General features: G+C 41.4%; 1 protein-coding gene across 2 annotated transcripts; it reads left to right on the forward strand.

Moving 5' to 3' along the window:
* Positions 1-6270: 6270 nt before the first annotated feature.
* On the forward strand, positions 6271-18887 carry CCDC43 (coiled-coil domain containing 43; the record flags this gene model as incomplete). 2 transcript variants are annotated; one of them, XM_079133340.1, is made up of 5 exons in its annotated part: positions 6271-6552; positions 12620-12707; positions 13795-13930; positions 15604-15662; positions 18104-18887. In XM_079133340.1, 5 exons carry the CDS (start codon positions 6271-6273, stop codon positions 18289-18291), a joined length of 753 nt encoding a protein of 250 aa, XP_078989466.1. In that variant the 3' UTR covers positions 18292-18887. The 2 variants fall into 2 exon arrangements, with proteins under 2 accessions (XP_078989466.1, XP_078989467.1); XM_079133341.1 differs by lacking the exon at positions 15604-15662 and having other exon boundaries at positions 6294-6552.
* Positions 18888-18952: the final 65 nt, after the last annotated feature.

Here is an 18952-nt window from a genome sequence, read left to right on the forward strand (position 1 = left end):
CAAGGGCCGCGGAGGGGGCTGCGCGCGCGCCCGGGCGGGAGCCGGGCGGAGCCGGGCCAAGCCGAGGACGCCCGCCGCCCCCGCCGCGCCTCCAGCAGCCGGTCGCGCGCCGCAATCCCACATATTTTTTACTAAGGATTTTTTTGTTTTTTTGACCTGTAAATAAATAAATAAATTTTTGTAACATATTATTTACTTACTTACTTTTTTTTTTTTTTTTTTTTTGTGGTGCTAGGGATTAAACCCAGGACTTTCTTCACATTAGGTAAGAGGTCTACCACTAAGCCACATCATCAGTTGCCCATTCAACCCCATTTTTAATTAATTAATTGTATTTTTGTTACCAGGAATTGAACCCAGAAGCACTTAACAACTGAGTCACATCCCCTTACCTTTTTATTTTTTATTTTGAGACAGGGTCTCACTAAAATGCTTAGGGCCTCGCTAAGTTGCTGAGGCTGGCTTTGAACTTGTGATCCTCCTGCCTCAGCCTCCTAAACTGCTGGGATTACAGGTGTGCGCTGCCATGCCTGACTAACTCCCATTTTAAAAGTTTATAAAAAGTTGAGATAGGGTCTCTCAAAATTGCCCAAGCTGGTCTCAGTCTTTCGATCCTCTTGCCTCAACCCCTGTCAAGTAGCTGGATAACAGGCATGTACCATCATGCCCAGTGAGTCACTCTTGGAGTTCTTTTTTTTGTGTGTGTGTGTGTATTTTATGATGAACATATTAATTTGGTAGAGCAGCTCATATAAATAATTCCTAGGTAACTACATATTCATATATTAGGGGCATATGCAGAAAATATTTTTACTGGAGAGAGTATATGGCAAAAATAGGCTTGATGCTCATTTGTCTAAGAAACTCTCCACAGATGGGCAAGGAGACATATATAAGAATGTGAATTTAAGCACTGTTTGGAAAGCTGGGAATAACCTAAATGTTTATCGAAAGAATGGATAAACTAGGTTATATTCAAGCAACAGAATATAGTGGTTTAAGTGACTGATTAGAGCTACATGCATCAATGTGGGTAAATATTTTAAACGACCTTTTTTTTTTCTTTGCTTCGGGTTGGTGGGAGGGTGGGGTGTTCCTGGGGATTAAACTCAGGGTTACTCCATCACTGAGCCACAACCCCGGCCCTACTTTGTATTTTATTTAGAGATAGGGTCTCACTGAGTTGTTTACAGCCTTGCTGAGGTTGAGCTTTGAACTTTCAATCCTCCTGCCTCAGCCTCCCCAGCTGAGCTGCTGAGGATTATAGGCCACAGTGCCTGGCTTATTTTAAATAATCTTAAGAAAGCACAATGCTGAATGAAAAGTACAATGTTAAGACAATGTGATATATTGTTTATGGATACACAAATGAAGTAATATGTACCATGTTTAAAATCTTTTGAGAGGAAGATAAATAGCAAATTTAGGAATATTGGAGGGTTTCGAATAGGTGTTTTATTTTAGTACTGTGGATTGAACCCAAAGGTCCTTAACCACTGGGCAACATCCCCAGCCCTTTTACTTTTTGAGACAGGGTCTCACTAAATTGCTGAGGCTGGCCTTGAAATTATGGTCTTCCTTCTCAGGCTCCCAAATCACTGGGATTGCAGGCCTGTGCCACTGAGTCCAGCTCAAACAGGTGTTTTGTTGTTTTTGGGCCCACGGAGTAAATTCAGGACCTTGTGTATGCTAAGTACACGCTCTCCCACTGAGCTACATCCACAACCCTTCAAATAGGTTTTACTAGGGAAAAAAAAGATATAACTAAATGTAACAAATAGCTCAAAACTAGTTCTCTTCAGTGACATCTTTGTATCTCTTGTGTATCTTTTCACACATACTCTATGCAAATGCAAGGGCAAGAAAATAAATGCATTCCCTCTTCCACCTTTCTTTGAAACACAAATGGTAGCATCATTACACACTGTTTTGCGCTTCACCCCCCCACCCCCCCCACCCCTGCTTTCTTTCTTTCTTTTGGTGATGCTGGGGATTGGACCCAGGGCCTTGTGCATGCTAGGCAAGCACTCTACCAACTGAGCTATATCCCCAGCCCCTGAGCTTCACTTTTCTAACACTATTTCTCGAATTTTCTTACATGTCAATACATGAAAAGCTGTTTGCTTTTTGAGACGAGGTGTTGCTGTCGCTGCCTAGGTTGACCTTGAACTCCTAGATTCAAGTGATGATCCTCTGACTGCAACCTCCTGAGTGCTGGCACTACAGGCGCCCACCACTACACATGACTATAGTAACTCGTTTTTTGTTGTTGTTGTTCTTTTCTGTGGTGCTGGGGATTGAATTCAGGACTTCACACACACTTAGCACACCCTCTATTACCCAGCTACATCTCCAGCCCGCTCTTTTTTTTTTTTTTTGGACCGGGGATTGAACTCAGGGGCACTCAATCACTGAGCCACATCCCCAGCCCTATTTTGTATTTTACTTAGACACTGGGTCTCACTGAGTTGCTTAGTGCCTCACCTTTGCTGAGGGTGGTTTTGAACTTTCAATTCTCCTGCCTCAGCCTCCAGAGCTGCTGGAATTACAGGCGTGCACCTCTGTGTCTGACCCTCATTCATTTTTATAGCTGCATAACCCTTTGCATGGCCATACCAGGCTTCTGAACCAATCTTCTATATATAGAATATAGACTATTTTGATCCTTTTACCACAAAAAGCTTCACTGCAATGAATACCCTTATGTCATTCTGCACATATGTATGTCTTATAATACATTACTCAAAATAGAAATGCTGGGTCTTTAAAAATAACTCCTCCAAAAGAGTACCAATTTACTTCCTGCTCCAACATTTACCAGAGTCTGTTACCCTATCACAGGTCAACATGTAGTGTACAATTAGGCTTTTTTTGTCTATGTGGTGCAGGGGACCGAAGTCATGGCTTTGTGCTTGGGAGGAAAGTGCTCTATCACTGAGCTACATTCCCAGCCCTATTATCAGACTTTTGATCTTAGCAGAAATGGTATTTCATTGAAATTTTAATTTCCACAGTCTGAGCATATTTTATTTTTCAGAGACAGATTTATTTGGAAAGGAGATACACATTCAAGGGAGAATGAGGAGAGAGAGAGAGAGAGATAGAGAGAGAGAGAGAGAGAGAGAGAGAGAGAGAGAGAGAGAGAGAGAGAGAGAGAAAAGAAAATCTTTTGGATCAAGTAAGAAAGGCGCGTTCAAAGGAGCATGCTGGCCATCTTGATGGTGAAAAGCAGCTTTGGGGATAAGGCAAGGAACACATGTTCAAGGAAGAATGCAGGGCCATCTTCAGAGGAAGACAGTCAGAGCATCTCTCAGTTTTTTTTTTTTTTTTTTTTCCCTTTGGTACTGGGGATTAAACACAGGGGGTTTACCACTGAGTTGTACCCTCATCCTTTTTAATTTTTTTTTTTTTAATTTTGTGACAGAGTATTGCTAAATTGCTCATGCTGGCCTTCAACTTTCGATTCTCCTGCCTCAGCCTTTTGTAGCTCAAACTGATTCTTGAGCCATAATGGCTCCCAAGTCTGTAAACTGATAAGCAACACCTGCAAGACAGCCACTGGGCTATCTGGAGCTGAGGCTATATAACTCAGTGGTAGAGAATGCGCTTTGCATGCACCAGGTCTTGGGTTCCATGACCAGCACCAAAATAAATAAGTAAATAAATAGGCACATCTGTGAACGTGACAAAGAGGCAAGTCTTTGGGGGTTGCTTCTGTCCTCTGACATATTAATGTTGCATTGTTATTTAGTGAAACACAGAAGCCATAGGACTAAAGTTCACACTGTCCTGTATTTCTTTCTTTCTTTTTTTTTTTTAGATGTAAATATCTCTAAAGCTATGCCTTTATTGCCAGCTGAACAACTTCATGTCAAGTTCTAACATAATTTTAAAAACTGAATTTATTCCAATACAACTAATTCCATGTTACAACCAAACACAAGTTGCTTTGTGAATTCATTTATCCAAACCTTTTAACTTTCCAGTATACTTTATTGTGTGTTCAGTTTTATAGAATGTGACTATCCTGTATTTCAACACTTGTATTGGTGACATTCACTTAGTATCTGTTTGTATGCAACTAAGATAAAACTGTCACCTGACAGGTGTCCAAGGAAGTCCCTCCAAAGGGAAGGGGACCTCAGCTGGGTCTGGACAGGTTCTTGATAATCTCTGGAGAAGAATTTCAGGACACATCAAAAGGTGAAGCACGGGGGCTGGGGAGATAGCTCAGTTGGTAGAGTGCTTGCCTTGCAAGCACAAAGCCCTGGGTTTGATCACCAGCACTGCAAAAAAAAAAAAAAAAAAAAAAAAGTGAAGCACAAGCAGTTTTTTTTTGGTGGTGGTGCCGGGGATCCAACCAGGGTCTCACATGTGCTAGGCAAACACTCCAGTGCCCCACTAGCAAAGATTTTTCTGAAGGCCGGGACAAAGAATGGGGGCACTCCATTCCTCTCAGAGAAGACAAGACAAGTTACATGCTTAGGGTGGAGCTGGTAATATACATATGATTTTTCAGGGAAGAAATGTGCAGGGTCTCAGCCAAACTTCTTTTTTTGCGGTACTGGGGATCGAACTCAGGGCCTTGTGCTTGCAAGGTAAGCACTCTACCAGCTAAGCTGTCTCCCCAGCCCTCAGCCAAACTTCTTGAAAATCAAATTCCATGATAATCTTTCCATATTTGGGATTCAGAATATTCCTCTTTAGTCAACAGTCTACCCATAACTCATTTGTGGGCACATTGTGTAAATCTTTGTATCTGATGACATTTAAATAAATAATATATTTTTTGTTCTAGTTGATCTGTTACAAGCTGAAGGTTTTGTTCATCTAATTAAAAGGACAAGCATGACAGTCATGCTTGAAGATCTGGCTCCTCACCTAAGGGTCTCTTTTTCTTTCTCTCCAAGAACCTACTCATCTCAAAAGAAGAACCACGTTGCTTGTCTTCAGAATTTCAACCATTTTTTTTTCATGGGCTCATACAATATACATACCATGCTTTTTGTGTCCTAGAGATTAGCAAGTTGAATATCCACCTACCTAGTTCCAAAACAGAACAAACTGGAACCAGGCAAGACCAGTTGCCATCCTCTCACCCAACTAATTCCCATTCTTCCATTCTTCTCTAATGCACTACCACATTACTACCTGTCAGCACCATTTTGGTCAGACCTGCTTTCTACCCAGACCATAACCAGTTCATATAAGAAAAAGAAGGTGGATTCCATTTCCATAAAGTGCCCACCCCTTCCCAAAGAAAATGTCATAAATAATCCTCCTTTATGTTAACTGAGACCTCCTCTTTCACAGGTAAAACGCTAAAAGAAAGTCCTTGACCTTAAGGGGTTCAGAATTTGACATTCTGAGCTTGTCTGCCAGCCTCAGCGACTTAGTGAGGCCCTAAGCAATTTAGTGGGATCCTGTGTCAAAATAAAAAAATAAAAACGTCTGGGGATGTTGCTCAGTGGATAGGCACCCCTGGCTTCAATCCCAGTTACCCCGGCCTCCAAAAACAAAAAGTGTGTGTTGCGGGGTGGGGGTGGGGGGACCAAAATGCGGATAATAAAAGCATGTTCTCACAGGGTTGTAGGGAGGATTACAAGAGACAATGCATGAAAACATCTTAGCACAATGCCTGGCAGTAAACTCTAAAGATATTCCTGTGTAAACATGGAACCAGTGAGTGAAAGAAATAATATGAAGGTGCCTGTACACTGATTGAGCACCTAAGTATTTGTCCGTACTGCAATAAGTACAGCACGACGGCTGCACAGAAACAAATGCAGCACACTGCAGTGTTCGTAACTCGGTCTGAAGGGAATTAAGGAAGTTTTTCTGGAGCTTGCGTTTTGAGGGAGTGGGGCTTGGAATGGAGAAGGTGGCAGGAGTCGGTAGCGATGGGGATATTCCCTGTAGAAGCAGCAGGTCAGGGCTTAAAAGCCGTGCGAGAGTGGGTGACTTAACATCCCACCCATGAGTGCTGGTGGAAGGGCAGCTCGGTGAGGTGGGCGGAAGCGTAGGAATAGAAGTTCAGGTCCAGTCCTGTGATTAGCCGGATGATTTTGGTTAAGATACTGAACCTCTCTGAACGTCCGCAGTTGCAAAGAGTCTGTTAAGGATACGTACCGGCCAGAGTTCCTGTGCGACTGAGTGACAGTGTGTAACCGAAGACACGCTTTGCTAGAAAGGTAGAAAACATCCCAGCAGGTCACACAAATCGGCCAACTCCACGCTCTGCACACAGGGTTGTGAGCTTCCTCTCCGGGCATGCGCGCTGGGCCCGCGGCGCGGCCCGTCAGGCACTGCGGTAGGCACCCCGGGGGCCGGCAGGACCCTGACCCCAAGATGGCGGCGCCCTGCGAAGTGGCCGCGGCTGCCTCCGGCGAAAGTGATGGCGGAGGCGGGGGGTTTGGATCCTGGCTGGAGGGACGGTTGGAGGCACTGGGAGTGGACCAAACCGTTTACGGTTCCTACATCCTTGGTGTCCTGCAGGAGGAGGAGGAAGAAGAGAAGTTGGACGCTCTGCAGGGTATCCTATCTGCTTTTCTGGTGAGTAGCCTGGACACATCCTTCAGCCTCAGGCCGGCACCTGCGAATCCCAGTCAGTACTTCGCATCCCTCTTCCCCTACCTGGTGTCACGAAGGCTTAGTGGTGTCATCTGGGAGAAGTACACTTCGAGCTCCGGGCTGCGGAAAAAGGGGGTTGCTCCCAAACCAGGTTCTGGGAAGCTTGAGGGTTGCAGGTGCTTAGAGAGGAATGTCTTTCCTTATTTCTGGGAAGGAGGCCCTTTCGGATGCCTGGACGTTGCGGAATGTTCTTGTGAAGGCGTTGGGATGTCTGAAATGAGAGTTTTATCTAAAACGTCCAAAACCCAATTCCATTCCCATCCATTTAGTGTTCTGAGTGGGGGATAAAATGTTCTTGGGGTGTTTATTTCCAATGGGAGGCAGTTCCTAGGGCTGCCCCATGAGAAAAGCCTGCAGGAAGTTCTCTCTGAGTTCTTCTGGAGGAGGAGGCCAAAAGGTAAGCTCATGGTGAAGATTTTTTCATGGCAGGTGGAACTGAAGCAAATGTTGTGCTTGGGCCTTTACAATATTTAGAATTCAGTAATCGGTGTGTGTTTGGGGTGATTAGAAAAATTAAAAAAAAAAAGATAAATTGGTATTTAGCCTCTTGGAAGCAAATTGATTCAGAAATGTCTACTTTAAACTGTTTACCTGTAGCAAATGACTAAAATGTCCACTTTTCCAACCTGATCATTTCTGCCTCATTCATCCCCATTTCCCCCACCTCCAGCACCCAATTATAAGATGGTGACTATAGAGCAGATTGGCTACAGATGCTGTCTGTGACGGTCCAATTTTTTTAAACTACAAAAGTCTCAAGAATAAAGTTTGTATTATCACTGAATACTGTATGTATACACTAGAATTTTCTCTAGTATCTTCATGATTTAGTAGGGATGTTGGAAACCAGACTGCTACTGTGAAAGCTGCCAGTCCATCAATGGCATTATTCTTTTCTTGGTTAGGGCTCAGGTTTGTACAGGTTTGGAGAATGAATTCATTTGTTATCTGTAAAGCAAATTTTTACGGACCATTTAAAAAGTGAATAAAAGTGGCCCATGCTTGTAATCCCAGCTACTGAGGAGGCTGAGGTGAGAAGATTGTAGGATAGAAAGAGGCCAACCTCAGCAACTTGGCAAGTCCCTGTCTGGAAAACAAAAACTAAAAGGGCTAGGAGTGTAGCTCGGTAGTAGAGGGTCCCTGGGTTCAATCCCCAGCACCACACATTAAGACCAAAAAACCCAAAATGGACTGGGGTTTTAGCTCAGTAGTAGAGCGCTTGCCTCACATATGTGAGGCATTGGGTTCAATCCTCAGCACCACATAAAAATAAATAAATAAAATAAAGGCATTGTGTCCATCTACAACTAAAAATATTGATAAACTAAAAAAAAAAAAAAAACAGAATCAAGATGTACTATGAATATATGTATATATAGATATAAACATGGTATATGTTCTTTGTAGAGAGGTATAGAAGGCAGGAAACTTTTTTTTTTCAAATCCAGAAGTATTTTTGGAGGTGACACATGCAAGGAAAAAAATGACTTACATTTGATGAAAGTGCAGTTAATTCATTGGGCATGTGGTTGAAATATAACAATAGAGATACCTCTGGCAAGAACCTCTTTGAGTCCCAGAACCTGTTCTGGCAGGATTGGCCTATAAAGGAGAAAGCTATAGCACAACTTGTGAGGCAGCTTGGTTGTTCAGTGGAAATACAATATAGTGTTTTTTTTTTTTTTTTTTTTTTTTTTTTGCTACCCGGGATTGAACCCAGGGGTGCTTTACCACTGAGCCATATCCTCAACCCTTTTTATTTTTTTGAGCCAGGGTCTCACTAAGTTGCTGACTGTTAGGAAGAACTTGACACAGACATTGCCATTTTGAAACATATCCTCCCTCTTAGAATAAGAGTCACACCAGACAATATTCCATCATCATGCAAAGAAACCCCAAACAATATTTCATGATCATACAAAGAAAGGAAATGATTATCTGGGACTGAAATCCTGAAAAAGTATTAGGTTCAACAAGAACAGTGATCACCTCAAAGAATAGAGTTGAGGACCACAGGACCCTTCCCTGACAACCTCCTAGCAACAGATTAACCCCCAGAATTCCCCCACTGCCTCATACCCCTACATCTATCCCAGCCTGTAAGTGGAAGCTGGTTTCAGTCTCCACTGGGCCCCCCTCCTGTGTTGCCGTTGAGCTGCTTTTCCTCTCTCTATTTCCTTCATTTGGTTCTTTCTTTACACTGAGGGCTTCACTAATTTGCTGAGGCCGACCTTGAACTTGCACTCTTCTTCTGTCAGCCTCCTGAGTCACTGGGGTCATAGGTGACCATGCCGGCTGAATAAACTCTTTTCTTGTACCCTGACATTGCTTATAGGAGATTATAGGTGATTATAGGAGATAAGAACAAGAGGTAAGGAATTTTAATTGTTATTTCCAACTGAGAAGTTTCTAAAGCCGTTAAAATAACTTGGGCCGGAAGAAGTGGCACACACCTGTAATCCCAGCAGCTCGGGAGGCTGAAGCAGGAGGATTGCAAATTCAAAGCCAGCCTCAGCAATTTAGCAACTTCATGAGACTCATTCTCAAAATAAAAAATAAAAAGGGCTGGAGATGTGGCTCAGTGGTTGAGCACCCTGGGTTCAGTCCCTAGTACGAAAAAAATCCCCCCAAACAAAAAAACTTTGGTGCTTCTTTGTACCAGCTCCTTAACCAGTCTTTCTTATGGTGTCATTATTTGAAGCTATGGATCTTTTGATAAAGGGAAAAGTGTTTGCCTCATACTTTTTTTTTTTAACAAAAACTTGATAGAAAAGACAAAGTAATTTAGAAATAGATTTGGTTCTTTATATCTTCCTGTTGTTACATAAGCTGCAGAAAACAAAACAAAAAAAAAAATTTTTTTTTCCAGTTCTGGTTATTGAATCCACAGCCTTGCACACATTAGGCAGACACTCTACCACTAAACTACATACCCAGCCCAGAAAAGTCATTTTTAAGGTTGACTTCATTGCTCCCTCCAATTCATATACCAGTGTAATTTTCTTACAGTTTTCCCAACCCACTCTGTATAGAAACTGACTCTGGGAAGAATAGACCAGGAATCATAAAGTGAGGCAGGGTTCTTGTCTATGAAGCATGAGGAGCATCTTTACAGAACAAAAAGGACCAAGAAATATGGTTTATATTAAGCACGTAATTCAGAGTGCTGCTGTTAGTCAGTCAGTCTGGTAGCATATAATGCCACAGGCACCTGACTTTTATATCACTTTTCTTTCTAGGACAAACAAAAAGCGTGGCCAAACCAAGTTGCCAGATTGGGCTAGGATTCAATATTAGGAATGATGGAGTTTGTTAGCAATAATTTGAGGTAAAATTCAAGAGTAGTGATGTGTGGTCTGGAGCAAATAACAGTAAATGAAAAGACTTCTATCATCTCCTGGCTCACATCTTAGTGTCTTGAACAAAACAGGCACTTTCTGAATGAATAAATGAAGGAATGGATGAATAAACTGCTTCGGTTTAGAAACTGGGGGAATAAACCAGTTTGTCCTCCAAGAGGACACTTTTTATTGACTCTCCACTTCTTTTCTAATCCTTTTTTCTTTTCCTGTTCCTTTGCTTTTCCTGCCGGAGAGTCTAGGAACTACTGAAACTCTGGCCCAAAGAAGTTTCTGTGTGTCTGTGTTTCATGCAGTAAAATGATGAATGATATAGGAAGGAATCCTTTGTAAATACAAAACAAGGATATGCACAACAAGTCTGTGTTCTAACTTTTCACTTTTCTTTGGGATGGCATAATATAGTGGCTAAGAACATGGGCTCTTAGCTAGATTTCTTGGGTTCAAGTCCTCTATTTTTATTTTTTGGTACCAGGGATTGAACCCACAAGTGCTCAACCACTGAGCCACGTCTCCAGCCCTTTTTTATATTTCGTTGGAGAGACAGGGTTTTGCCAAGTTGCTTAGGGCCTCACTGAGTTGCTAAGGCTGACTCGTGATCCTCTTGCCTCAGCCTCCCAAGCCAATGGGATTATAGGCATGTGTGCCCAGCTCAAGTCCTCTTTAATTCATTATTACTTGTATGACCTTGAGAATTCTTTTTTTTTTTTTTTTTTTTTTTTTTTACTGGGAATCTAACCCAGGGGCAGTTTACCACTAAGCTACATACATCCTTTTTATTTTTTATTTTGAGACAGGATCTTACTAAGTTGCTTAGGGCCTTGCTAAATTGCTGGGGCTGGTCTTGAAGTTGTGATTCTCCTGCTTCAGCCTCTGGAGCCACCGGGATTCAGGCATGCACCACTGTACCCAGCTGTGAATTGAGGTTTTTTTTTTTTTTTTTTTTTGTACCAGGGATTGAACCCCCGGCCACATTTATTTTCTATTTTAAAACAGGGTCTTGCTAGGTTGCTTAGGGCCTCACTAAGTTGCTGAGGCTGGCCTCCAACCTGTAATCCTCTTACCTCAGTCTCCTGAATCATTGGGATTATAGGTGTGGGCCACCACACTTAGTGAATTGAGAGTTTTTATGTAAAGTTTTTAGTACAGTGCCTAGCACATGGGGTAAGCATCTAATAAATGTGAACTCTGATACCTTGTCCTGTGAAATAGAACATGAAGCTGGCGAAGGCGGATACAATGAACATGGAATTCCTATGTTTTGCCAAGTAGAGTAGGCACTTTATACACATTTTCATTTATCCTCACTAAAATCCTGGGAAGATGTAAAGTTCAGAAAGTTAAGAAACTTGCTCATAGACCAGGCAGGTTGGCACATGCCTATAATCCCAGAGACTCAGAAGGCTGAGGCAAATGAGTCACAGGTTCCAGGCTAGCCTCAGCAACTTAGCAAACCCTTGTCTCAAAAATAAAAAAGGTCTAGGGATGATCCTCAGTAGAAAAGCACCCTTTAGTTCAACTTTTTCTGAACCAAAAATAAACTTTCTCATCGATATGAGATTTGAACTTAAGTACATTTAACCCTATAGCCAGCATTATTTTTTTCTAACATGCTGAAGGGGGAGATTAGTTGGCATGCAGAATATGAATATTGATATAAAATGGACAGATGGATGTCTACTTATTTGTCATTTGTCTCCTCATTATCATTTTTCAGAAAGCTCATGGATATGTTGCAGGATGAAAGCTAATAAACTGTGGAGAATGTTCTAAGTATATCAGTCAAGAAGATTTCAAGGAAAGTTTTGATTTAAGTCATAGGTTTATATTCCAAAAGAATAAAGAATAACTGAGCATGATGGTGTCCACTTAATCCCAGCAGCCTGGGAGGCTAAGGCAGGAGGATCGCAAGTTCAAAGCCAGCTCAAAACCTTAGTGAGGCCCTAAGCAACTTAGCAAGATCCTGTCTTTAAATAACATATAAAAAGGGCTGTGGCTGTGGCTCAGTAGTTAAGTACCTCTGGGTTCAATCCCTGGTATCAAAAAAAAAGAAAAAAAATTAATAAAAAAATAAGGAGAGAGTGGGGAAGGGAAAAGGGGAGATGCTGATTAAAGGTAGAAAATTTCACTGAGACAAGAAGTAAGCCTTAGTGAGCCATGGCACAGAATGGTGGCTAAAACATAATGTGTGTTTCAGAATTGCTGAGAGTAAATTTTAAATGTTTTCACTATAAGAAACTGACAAATATGTAAGATTATGAACCTATTAGTTCATAGTATCATGCCACAATGTAAAAATATATCAAAACATCACATTGTATAATAAAATTTATTTATTTTTTAATGAGAGAATGAGGGCTACCCTGAGCTGGTGGGAATCTTTTTCCCTGGAGCTTGGCAGGATGGAGTGGGTGCTCTTGATCTAGCTGGTGTGGATTCTGGGACACAGACACAGGATTCCTCCTGTGCCCAAAGCATCAAAAGAGAGACATTCTGTGGCTCCCAAAACCTTCCCAGAATTTTTTCTTGACTCCAGCAGGCAGAGCTGTGCCCTCTGCATAGGCCATTTTTAGATTGCTGTTGTTTTTGAGAACTGTCTTAGAAAATAATCAGTCTACTTTTCCCACTAGGAAGAAGATTCCCTTCTTAATATCTGCAAGGAGATTGTGGAACGATGGTCTGAAACTCAGAATGTTGTCACCAAAGTGAAAAAAGAAGGTAGAGTTGGTGTTTCTATGTGGTATTTCTACGTGTGACCTCAAGGGTCCTTTCCAAAAGCCTTACTCTTCAGCTTTTTGGGAAAGAGTGTTCCATTTTCTCCTTTGGATACTTGTCTTCCTAAGATGATTTACACTGGCAAACACCGAGAAGCTTGATCTCCTTTTTCCTTTTGCATTTTCCATTTTAGCCTGGCCACAGTTATCTTCTTTTTGGTTTTTGTCTTCCTTTTATCCTATTTCTACAGCATATAGGGGTATATGTTTTTCTCACCTCCATCTTTTTCATGGTCTCTTTCCATAACACAAATTATGGTTGGGATTTTGGTTTATTCAGCTAAATCCTTTACCCTTTAAACTGCAAGATAAATGGGCTAATATGCTTACCATGAGGATGGTAAATTAGTTGCAGAAAACTCAAATCATAAAAATCAAACTTGAGAGAATATAAACTACACATTGGTTTTCAGTCTTTATTATACATTAGCATCACTTGATATACTTGGGTGGGACTCCAGGCATTGGTTTGTTTTAAAAACTCCCCTAGAAGGTTCTAATGTACAGCCAGGTGTGAGAACCACTACTTTGCACCATAGCTTCCTTTCCTTGAGAATGGATAACTTAGTAGTTGATCTGACTTTAAAATATGGCAAAATATTCTTAGTCTGAGCATTGTACTTGGCGTAATTGTAAACATGAAAGGAATCAGCCTTAGTTGATTCTGGATTCCTTCTCAGGTTTCTTTCTGGCATTAGGAGAAAATTGCATGTTTGGAAGAAGCTTTTCTATGATTCAAATGTAGTGCTTTTCAACTTTTTTTTTTTTTTAAGCAGCAGAACTTCAATATATAAATCAAGTAAAATCAGGGCTGCTGTGATTGAAGATGGATATGAGACCTAAAACCTTGCCTGCATGGTCTTTCCTTTCCTTTCTCACATGCCCCTGAGGCATGTTCTTTGAGCCCTAGGACCCTGAGTCAGCAGATGCCAGTGTCTTTATTACAGGCACTGCCTCGGTGAACTGGTGGTTGGGTGAGCTTGGTTTTCTGTCATACAAACTTGTTTTCCCTCTCTTCTGCTACCTTCCAGATGAGGTACAGGCCATTGCCACGCTCATTGAGAAGCAGGCACAGATTGTGGTGAAGCCCAGGATGGTGTCAGAAGAGGAAAAACAGAGAAAAGCTGCCCTGCTGGCCCAGTATGCTGATGTAACAGATGAAGAGGAATATCCTTTCTGGAATCTCAGCACCATTCTCTGAGGCTGATGCTAGAAATGTTTGATGGTTTACAGTGCTTTTAGGAAGTTGTCAGTTGCCGCCATAGTTTAATTTTCTTCTCTAAAATGGCAATGATATATGGCCTTTTTGGAATTGAGAAATGATGTGGGAGTAGTCGATACTGGAGATAAATATGTATAAGGAGTGTAGTGTCACACTCCTCTTTATTTTCTTTTCCAGTCATCAGAGAAACTGATATACTAAGAGATGAATGGGTGATAATAGGCATTCAGAAAACCAGTGGCAAAATCAGAACTAGAACCTGGATGCCTTTGAATGAAGGATGTCCTAAGTTAGGAGCCAAATAACTCAAATATTTTTAATGTGACCGTTGCTAAAAGTCAAGCTGATCCCTAAACACCACCGAAATAAATTTTGAATCTGCGTAGGAACTGTACAAAAAATAGTATAAGTAGAAGTGGATTTAGTTCCCTGTAAAACTGAAATTTGTTTAGGAAATACTTAGCTTACAGAGCCAACTTGAGTGAAGTATGTGGCTCCTTATAAAGTGGACATCATCCCAGAAATATCAGCTGCCTAATCGGTAGTTTAGGATAGAGTACTTGGGTGCTTTGGAGACAGTTTCTCTTGTGGTTTTTCCTCATGGTTTTTCTTACCAGGGTAGGCAGAGCTGGGGTTCCAATGATAAAATCTCAGTTCTTGGGTTAGAATAGAACTTTATTTTATTTTTCTATTGGAAAAAAAACTCAAGGTGGGTGCAGTGGCTCACGCCTGTGTTCCCAGTGATTTGGGAGGCTAAGGCAGGAGGATAGCAAGTTGGAGGACAGCCTTAGCATTTAGTGAGACCCTGTCTCAAAATAAAAAGTGCTGGGGGAGGTAGCTCAGTGGGAAATTGCTCCTGGGTTAAATCCCCAGTATGCCCCCCCATCCTCCAAAAATAGGGCTGGGGATATAGCTCAAGAGAAAAGCACCTCTGGGTTAAAGCCCCAGTAACTCTCCCTTGCCACATAAAAAGGAACTTTTAAAAGCATTGATTCCCCTGGAGAATGTGTTTAAACACGAATTTCTGAGCTTTATACCCCCACTGGAGTTTAAGTTGGTTCAGATTGGAGCCCATGAATGTGCATTTCAAATAAGTTCCCAGGAGGCTCTGGAAACAGCACTTTGAGAGCCATTGTTTTAGAGGTCATCTCACAGTCCCCTGGCTTTCAGATAATGTGACAGTCCATCCAGACCAACTTAAGTTTCTTTTTAGCTTGCAATAAAAGGCTCTTGCTGCATGCAGTGCCATATACCTGTAATCCCAGCAACTGGGGAGGCTGAGACAGGAGGATCTTAAGTCCAAGGCCAGTCTCAGCAATTTGGTGAGCCCCTGTGTCAATAAAATAGAAAGGGCTGGGATATCTCAGTGGTTAAGTGCCCCTGGGTTAAATCCCCAGTCCAACTAGATAGATAACAGTTTGTAAGAGCAGCTTAGAACAATCTTCCTAAGTTGAGATTTCCAAAGATGAATCTCTGAGGTCTACTGACACATTCCTGACCGAGTTCTCTCTTCATTCATCCAGCTTTTCCTACCCACCAATCTACAGAGTGTTTTTTAGTACTAAGTTGGGATGTGGGAACCTTTGTTTTCCATCCAATTTTCCTTAACATCACTCACTGAAGCAGATGAGAAGGATGATTCAGGTGCCACCACGATGAACATTGGTTCTGATAAATGTATCCTTCTTTGTGACCGGTCCCATGTTTCTCCACGGAATTCTTTTGGGCATTAATTTTTATTTTGTCATTGCTAGTAGTTCCCTTTACCTCCAGGTACTCATGCCAGCATTGGGAGTACAGATAGTCAATTTAGCAAGCACGCTCCCCAAAGAAAACAAGTTAATAAGTACTGTCAAGGGATAAGGTTGAAGAAAGAATTTATTTTAGAATTTGTTCTCCATCTGTTGGTGTCCTATTCCTTATTTATTTATTTTTTTAGTTGTTGATAGACACAATATCTTTTATTTTTATGTGGTTCTGAGCATTGATTCTAGTGCCTCATATGTTCTAGGCAAGCACTCTGCCACTGAGCTTCAACCCCGACAAGAAGGATTTCTAAGGAAAAATAAGTATCTATATGCTCTGTGTGCAACTCTGGATTGTCTACCACTATGGAAATAATTAAAATAATATTGAAGTTTTGTGTTTATTCCCAAAAACTTTATAACTTCTTGGAGAGAGAACACAGACTAAATACTTCAAGCTAAAAATATAGACATATTGAAATGTGAGGAGGAAGGTCCTGACCAACAGAATCACTTTCTTAGAAGCTTCCTAGAGAAGGTGGGTTTAGAAATATTCCTTAAGCCAGGTGGGTGGGTGCACACTTGTAATCTTAGCAACTCAGGAGGCTGAGACAGGAGGACCACAAGTTTGAGGCCAGCCTCAGCAACTCAAAAAGGCTGGGTACACCTGTAATCAGTGACTTGGGAGGCTAAGGCAGGAGGATCACAAGTTCAAAGCCAGTCTCAGCAACTTAGCAAGGCCCTAAGCAACTTAGTGAGAGCCTATCCCAAAATATAAAACCAGCTGGGGATGTGGCTCTGGTGCTTCTGTTTTCAATCTCTTGCACCCCCACCTCTATTCCCCCAAAACAGAAGGATAAAAAAGGACTGGTGATGTAGCTGAGAGGTAAAGTGCCCTTGGATTCAATCCCCAATACCCGCCCCCCCAAAAAAAAAAAAAAAAACTAAGCTGGGTGTGATGGTACTTGCCTGTAATTACAGCTACTCTGGGAATTGAGGCAGAAGGATCACAAGTTTGAGGCTAGACTGGACAATTTAGTGAGACCCTGTGTCAAAATAAAATTTTGGAAAAGGGAGGTGGGAGGCTGGGAATGTCAGTTGGTGGTAGAGTACATGAGTGGTAGGTAGCAAGTGAGAAGCCCTGGGTTCAGTCCCTAATGCCATAAAAAAGAATGTGACCCCCCCAAAAAAAAGGGTGGGGCATGTAATTGGGGATATAATTTGGTGGTAGAATGCCACTGAGTTCAATTTCCCAATGCCCCCCCCCCCCCACACACACACACAGAAAATTCACTTTATTTTGTAGCAGGGATTAAACCCAGGAACGCTTAACCACTGAATCACATCCCCAGCCCTTTGTTGTATTTTGCTTAGAGACAGGGTCTCACTGAGTTGCTTAGGGCTTTGCTAAATTGCTGAGGCTGGCTTTGAACTTGAAATCCTCCTGCCTCAGCCTCCCAAGCTGCTGGGCTTATAGGGGTGCACCACCGCACCTGGCTGAAAATTCACTTTAAAGATGAAGACTATAGTGTAGATAATCAGAGAAGGGGAGGTTAATTCAGAGACCCATTTTTTAATTTTTGGTGCTGGGGATTGAACCCAGAGATCTACTATTGAGCTACACCCTCAGTTTGAGACTCATTTATTTTAAAGCACTTAAATTAAAAAAGGTCGTAATTTAAGAATGGAGAGAGGCTTATCTAACAAGATTTGTTTTCAAAGTTAAAAGAAATGAGCAATAGAATTTTTGGCCAGTGATGTTCTGACCAAAACATTTCATGTTTCTTATAATTCAGTGTTTGTGGTTATTAGAACATGGATTTCACTTAAGCTTTAGTGGCCTAGGGAAAAAATCAAATTGATAAAATTTAGTAAGTTTAAAACTTTTAACTCTTTTTAAGCATTTTAAATTACATAAACATTTTCGTTACATTAATGCTCTCTTCACTAAAACTAGATATTCCAGCAGTATTCTATTAAGTACCTATTCCTGAATGAACTTTCACTTGGTATATATATATATATATATATTTTTTTTTTTTTTTTTTGGTTGCTAGGGATTGAACCCAGGGCATTGTGTGAGGCAAGCGCTCTAACACTGAACCATATCCCCAGCTCTTGAGCTCTGATAAATATTTTAAAAAGTGGATTTAGTTAAGTCTGAACAAGATTTTTATTCTGAGGACATTTTAGATCTTCCGTAATTGATAGCCTTAGGATTTCCACTAGACCAAAGACAAATACAAAGATGGTTTTTTAAGACTAGGAACAGATCCAGAATATTCAGAACTCGGCAAGAATGTGGAGAGAGGACAGCAAAATGAAGAAAGCTGTAATTGTGATCTGTGCCTTTATCCCTTAACTCACCTGTAGCTCTGTTTCGAAACACCAATGTAGAAGATGTTCTCAATGCTCGGAAATTGGAGAGAGACTCACTTCGGGATGAGTCCCAAAGGAAGAAGGAACAGGACAAGCTACAGAGGGAGAGAGACAAACTAGCCAAGCAGGAGCGCAAGGAAAAGGAAAAGAAAAGGACACAGAGAGGGGAGCGAAAGCGATAACCCTGGCCTGTTCAATTCTTCCTCTGCTTCCAGAACTTGATGAAAGGGAAAACTGGTTGTGCATATGTGTATTTAAGAGAAACGAAAGAACATTGCATAGTGATTTCCCAAGGCATTTCCCCTTTTGTTTACATGGTAAAAAGGAAAATCACAATCACTTCTAATTACAAAATGTGCCATGTTTTGGTGATGTGGGTGATCAGATTATTATAGTTGATGTCTGTACCAAAGAGCTGCAATTGGGGCAATCTTTATATTTTAATACTGAAGTCCTGTGCTCCTTTTGGCTCCTGTTTTTATAAAATGTCTTCCCTTACCTTGGATAAATAGCAGGATTCAGAAAGCTGTTAATAGCTTTCATCTGAGAGAAGAAACATGACCATTCTTCTGAGATGAAAAGTGCAAGTGCAGATTGCTTCAGAGGCAATATTTACTCCTAAATGTACAGTTTTATGGCTGACATATAAAACTAATAAGGAAGCCAGGTGGGGTGATGCACACCTGTAATCCCAGCTCTTGGGGAGACTGAGGCAGGAAGATCACAAGTTTGAGACCAGCTTGGGCAACTTAGCAAGACCAGTCTCAAAAAAAAAAAAAAAAAAAAAAAAACAAAAAGCAAAAAACCTAATGAGAAACCCTACCTGGATCCAGATTTTATATT

Source organism: Sciurus vulgaris (genome assembly GCF_902686455.1).
Source record: "Sciurus vulgaris genome assembly, chromosome: 3".
Taxonomy (NCBI): domain Eukaryota; kingdom Metazoa; phylum Chordata; class Mammalia; order Rodentia; family Sciuridae; genus Sciurus; species Sciurus vulgaris.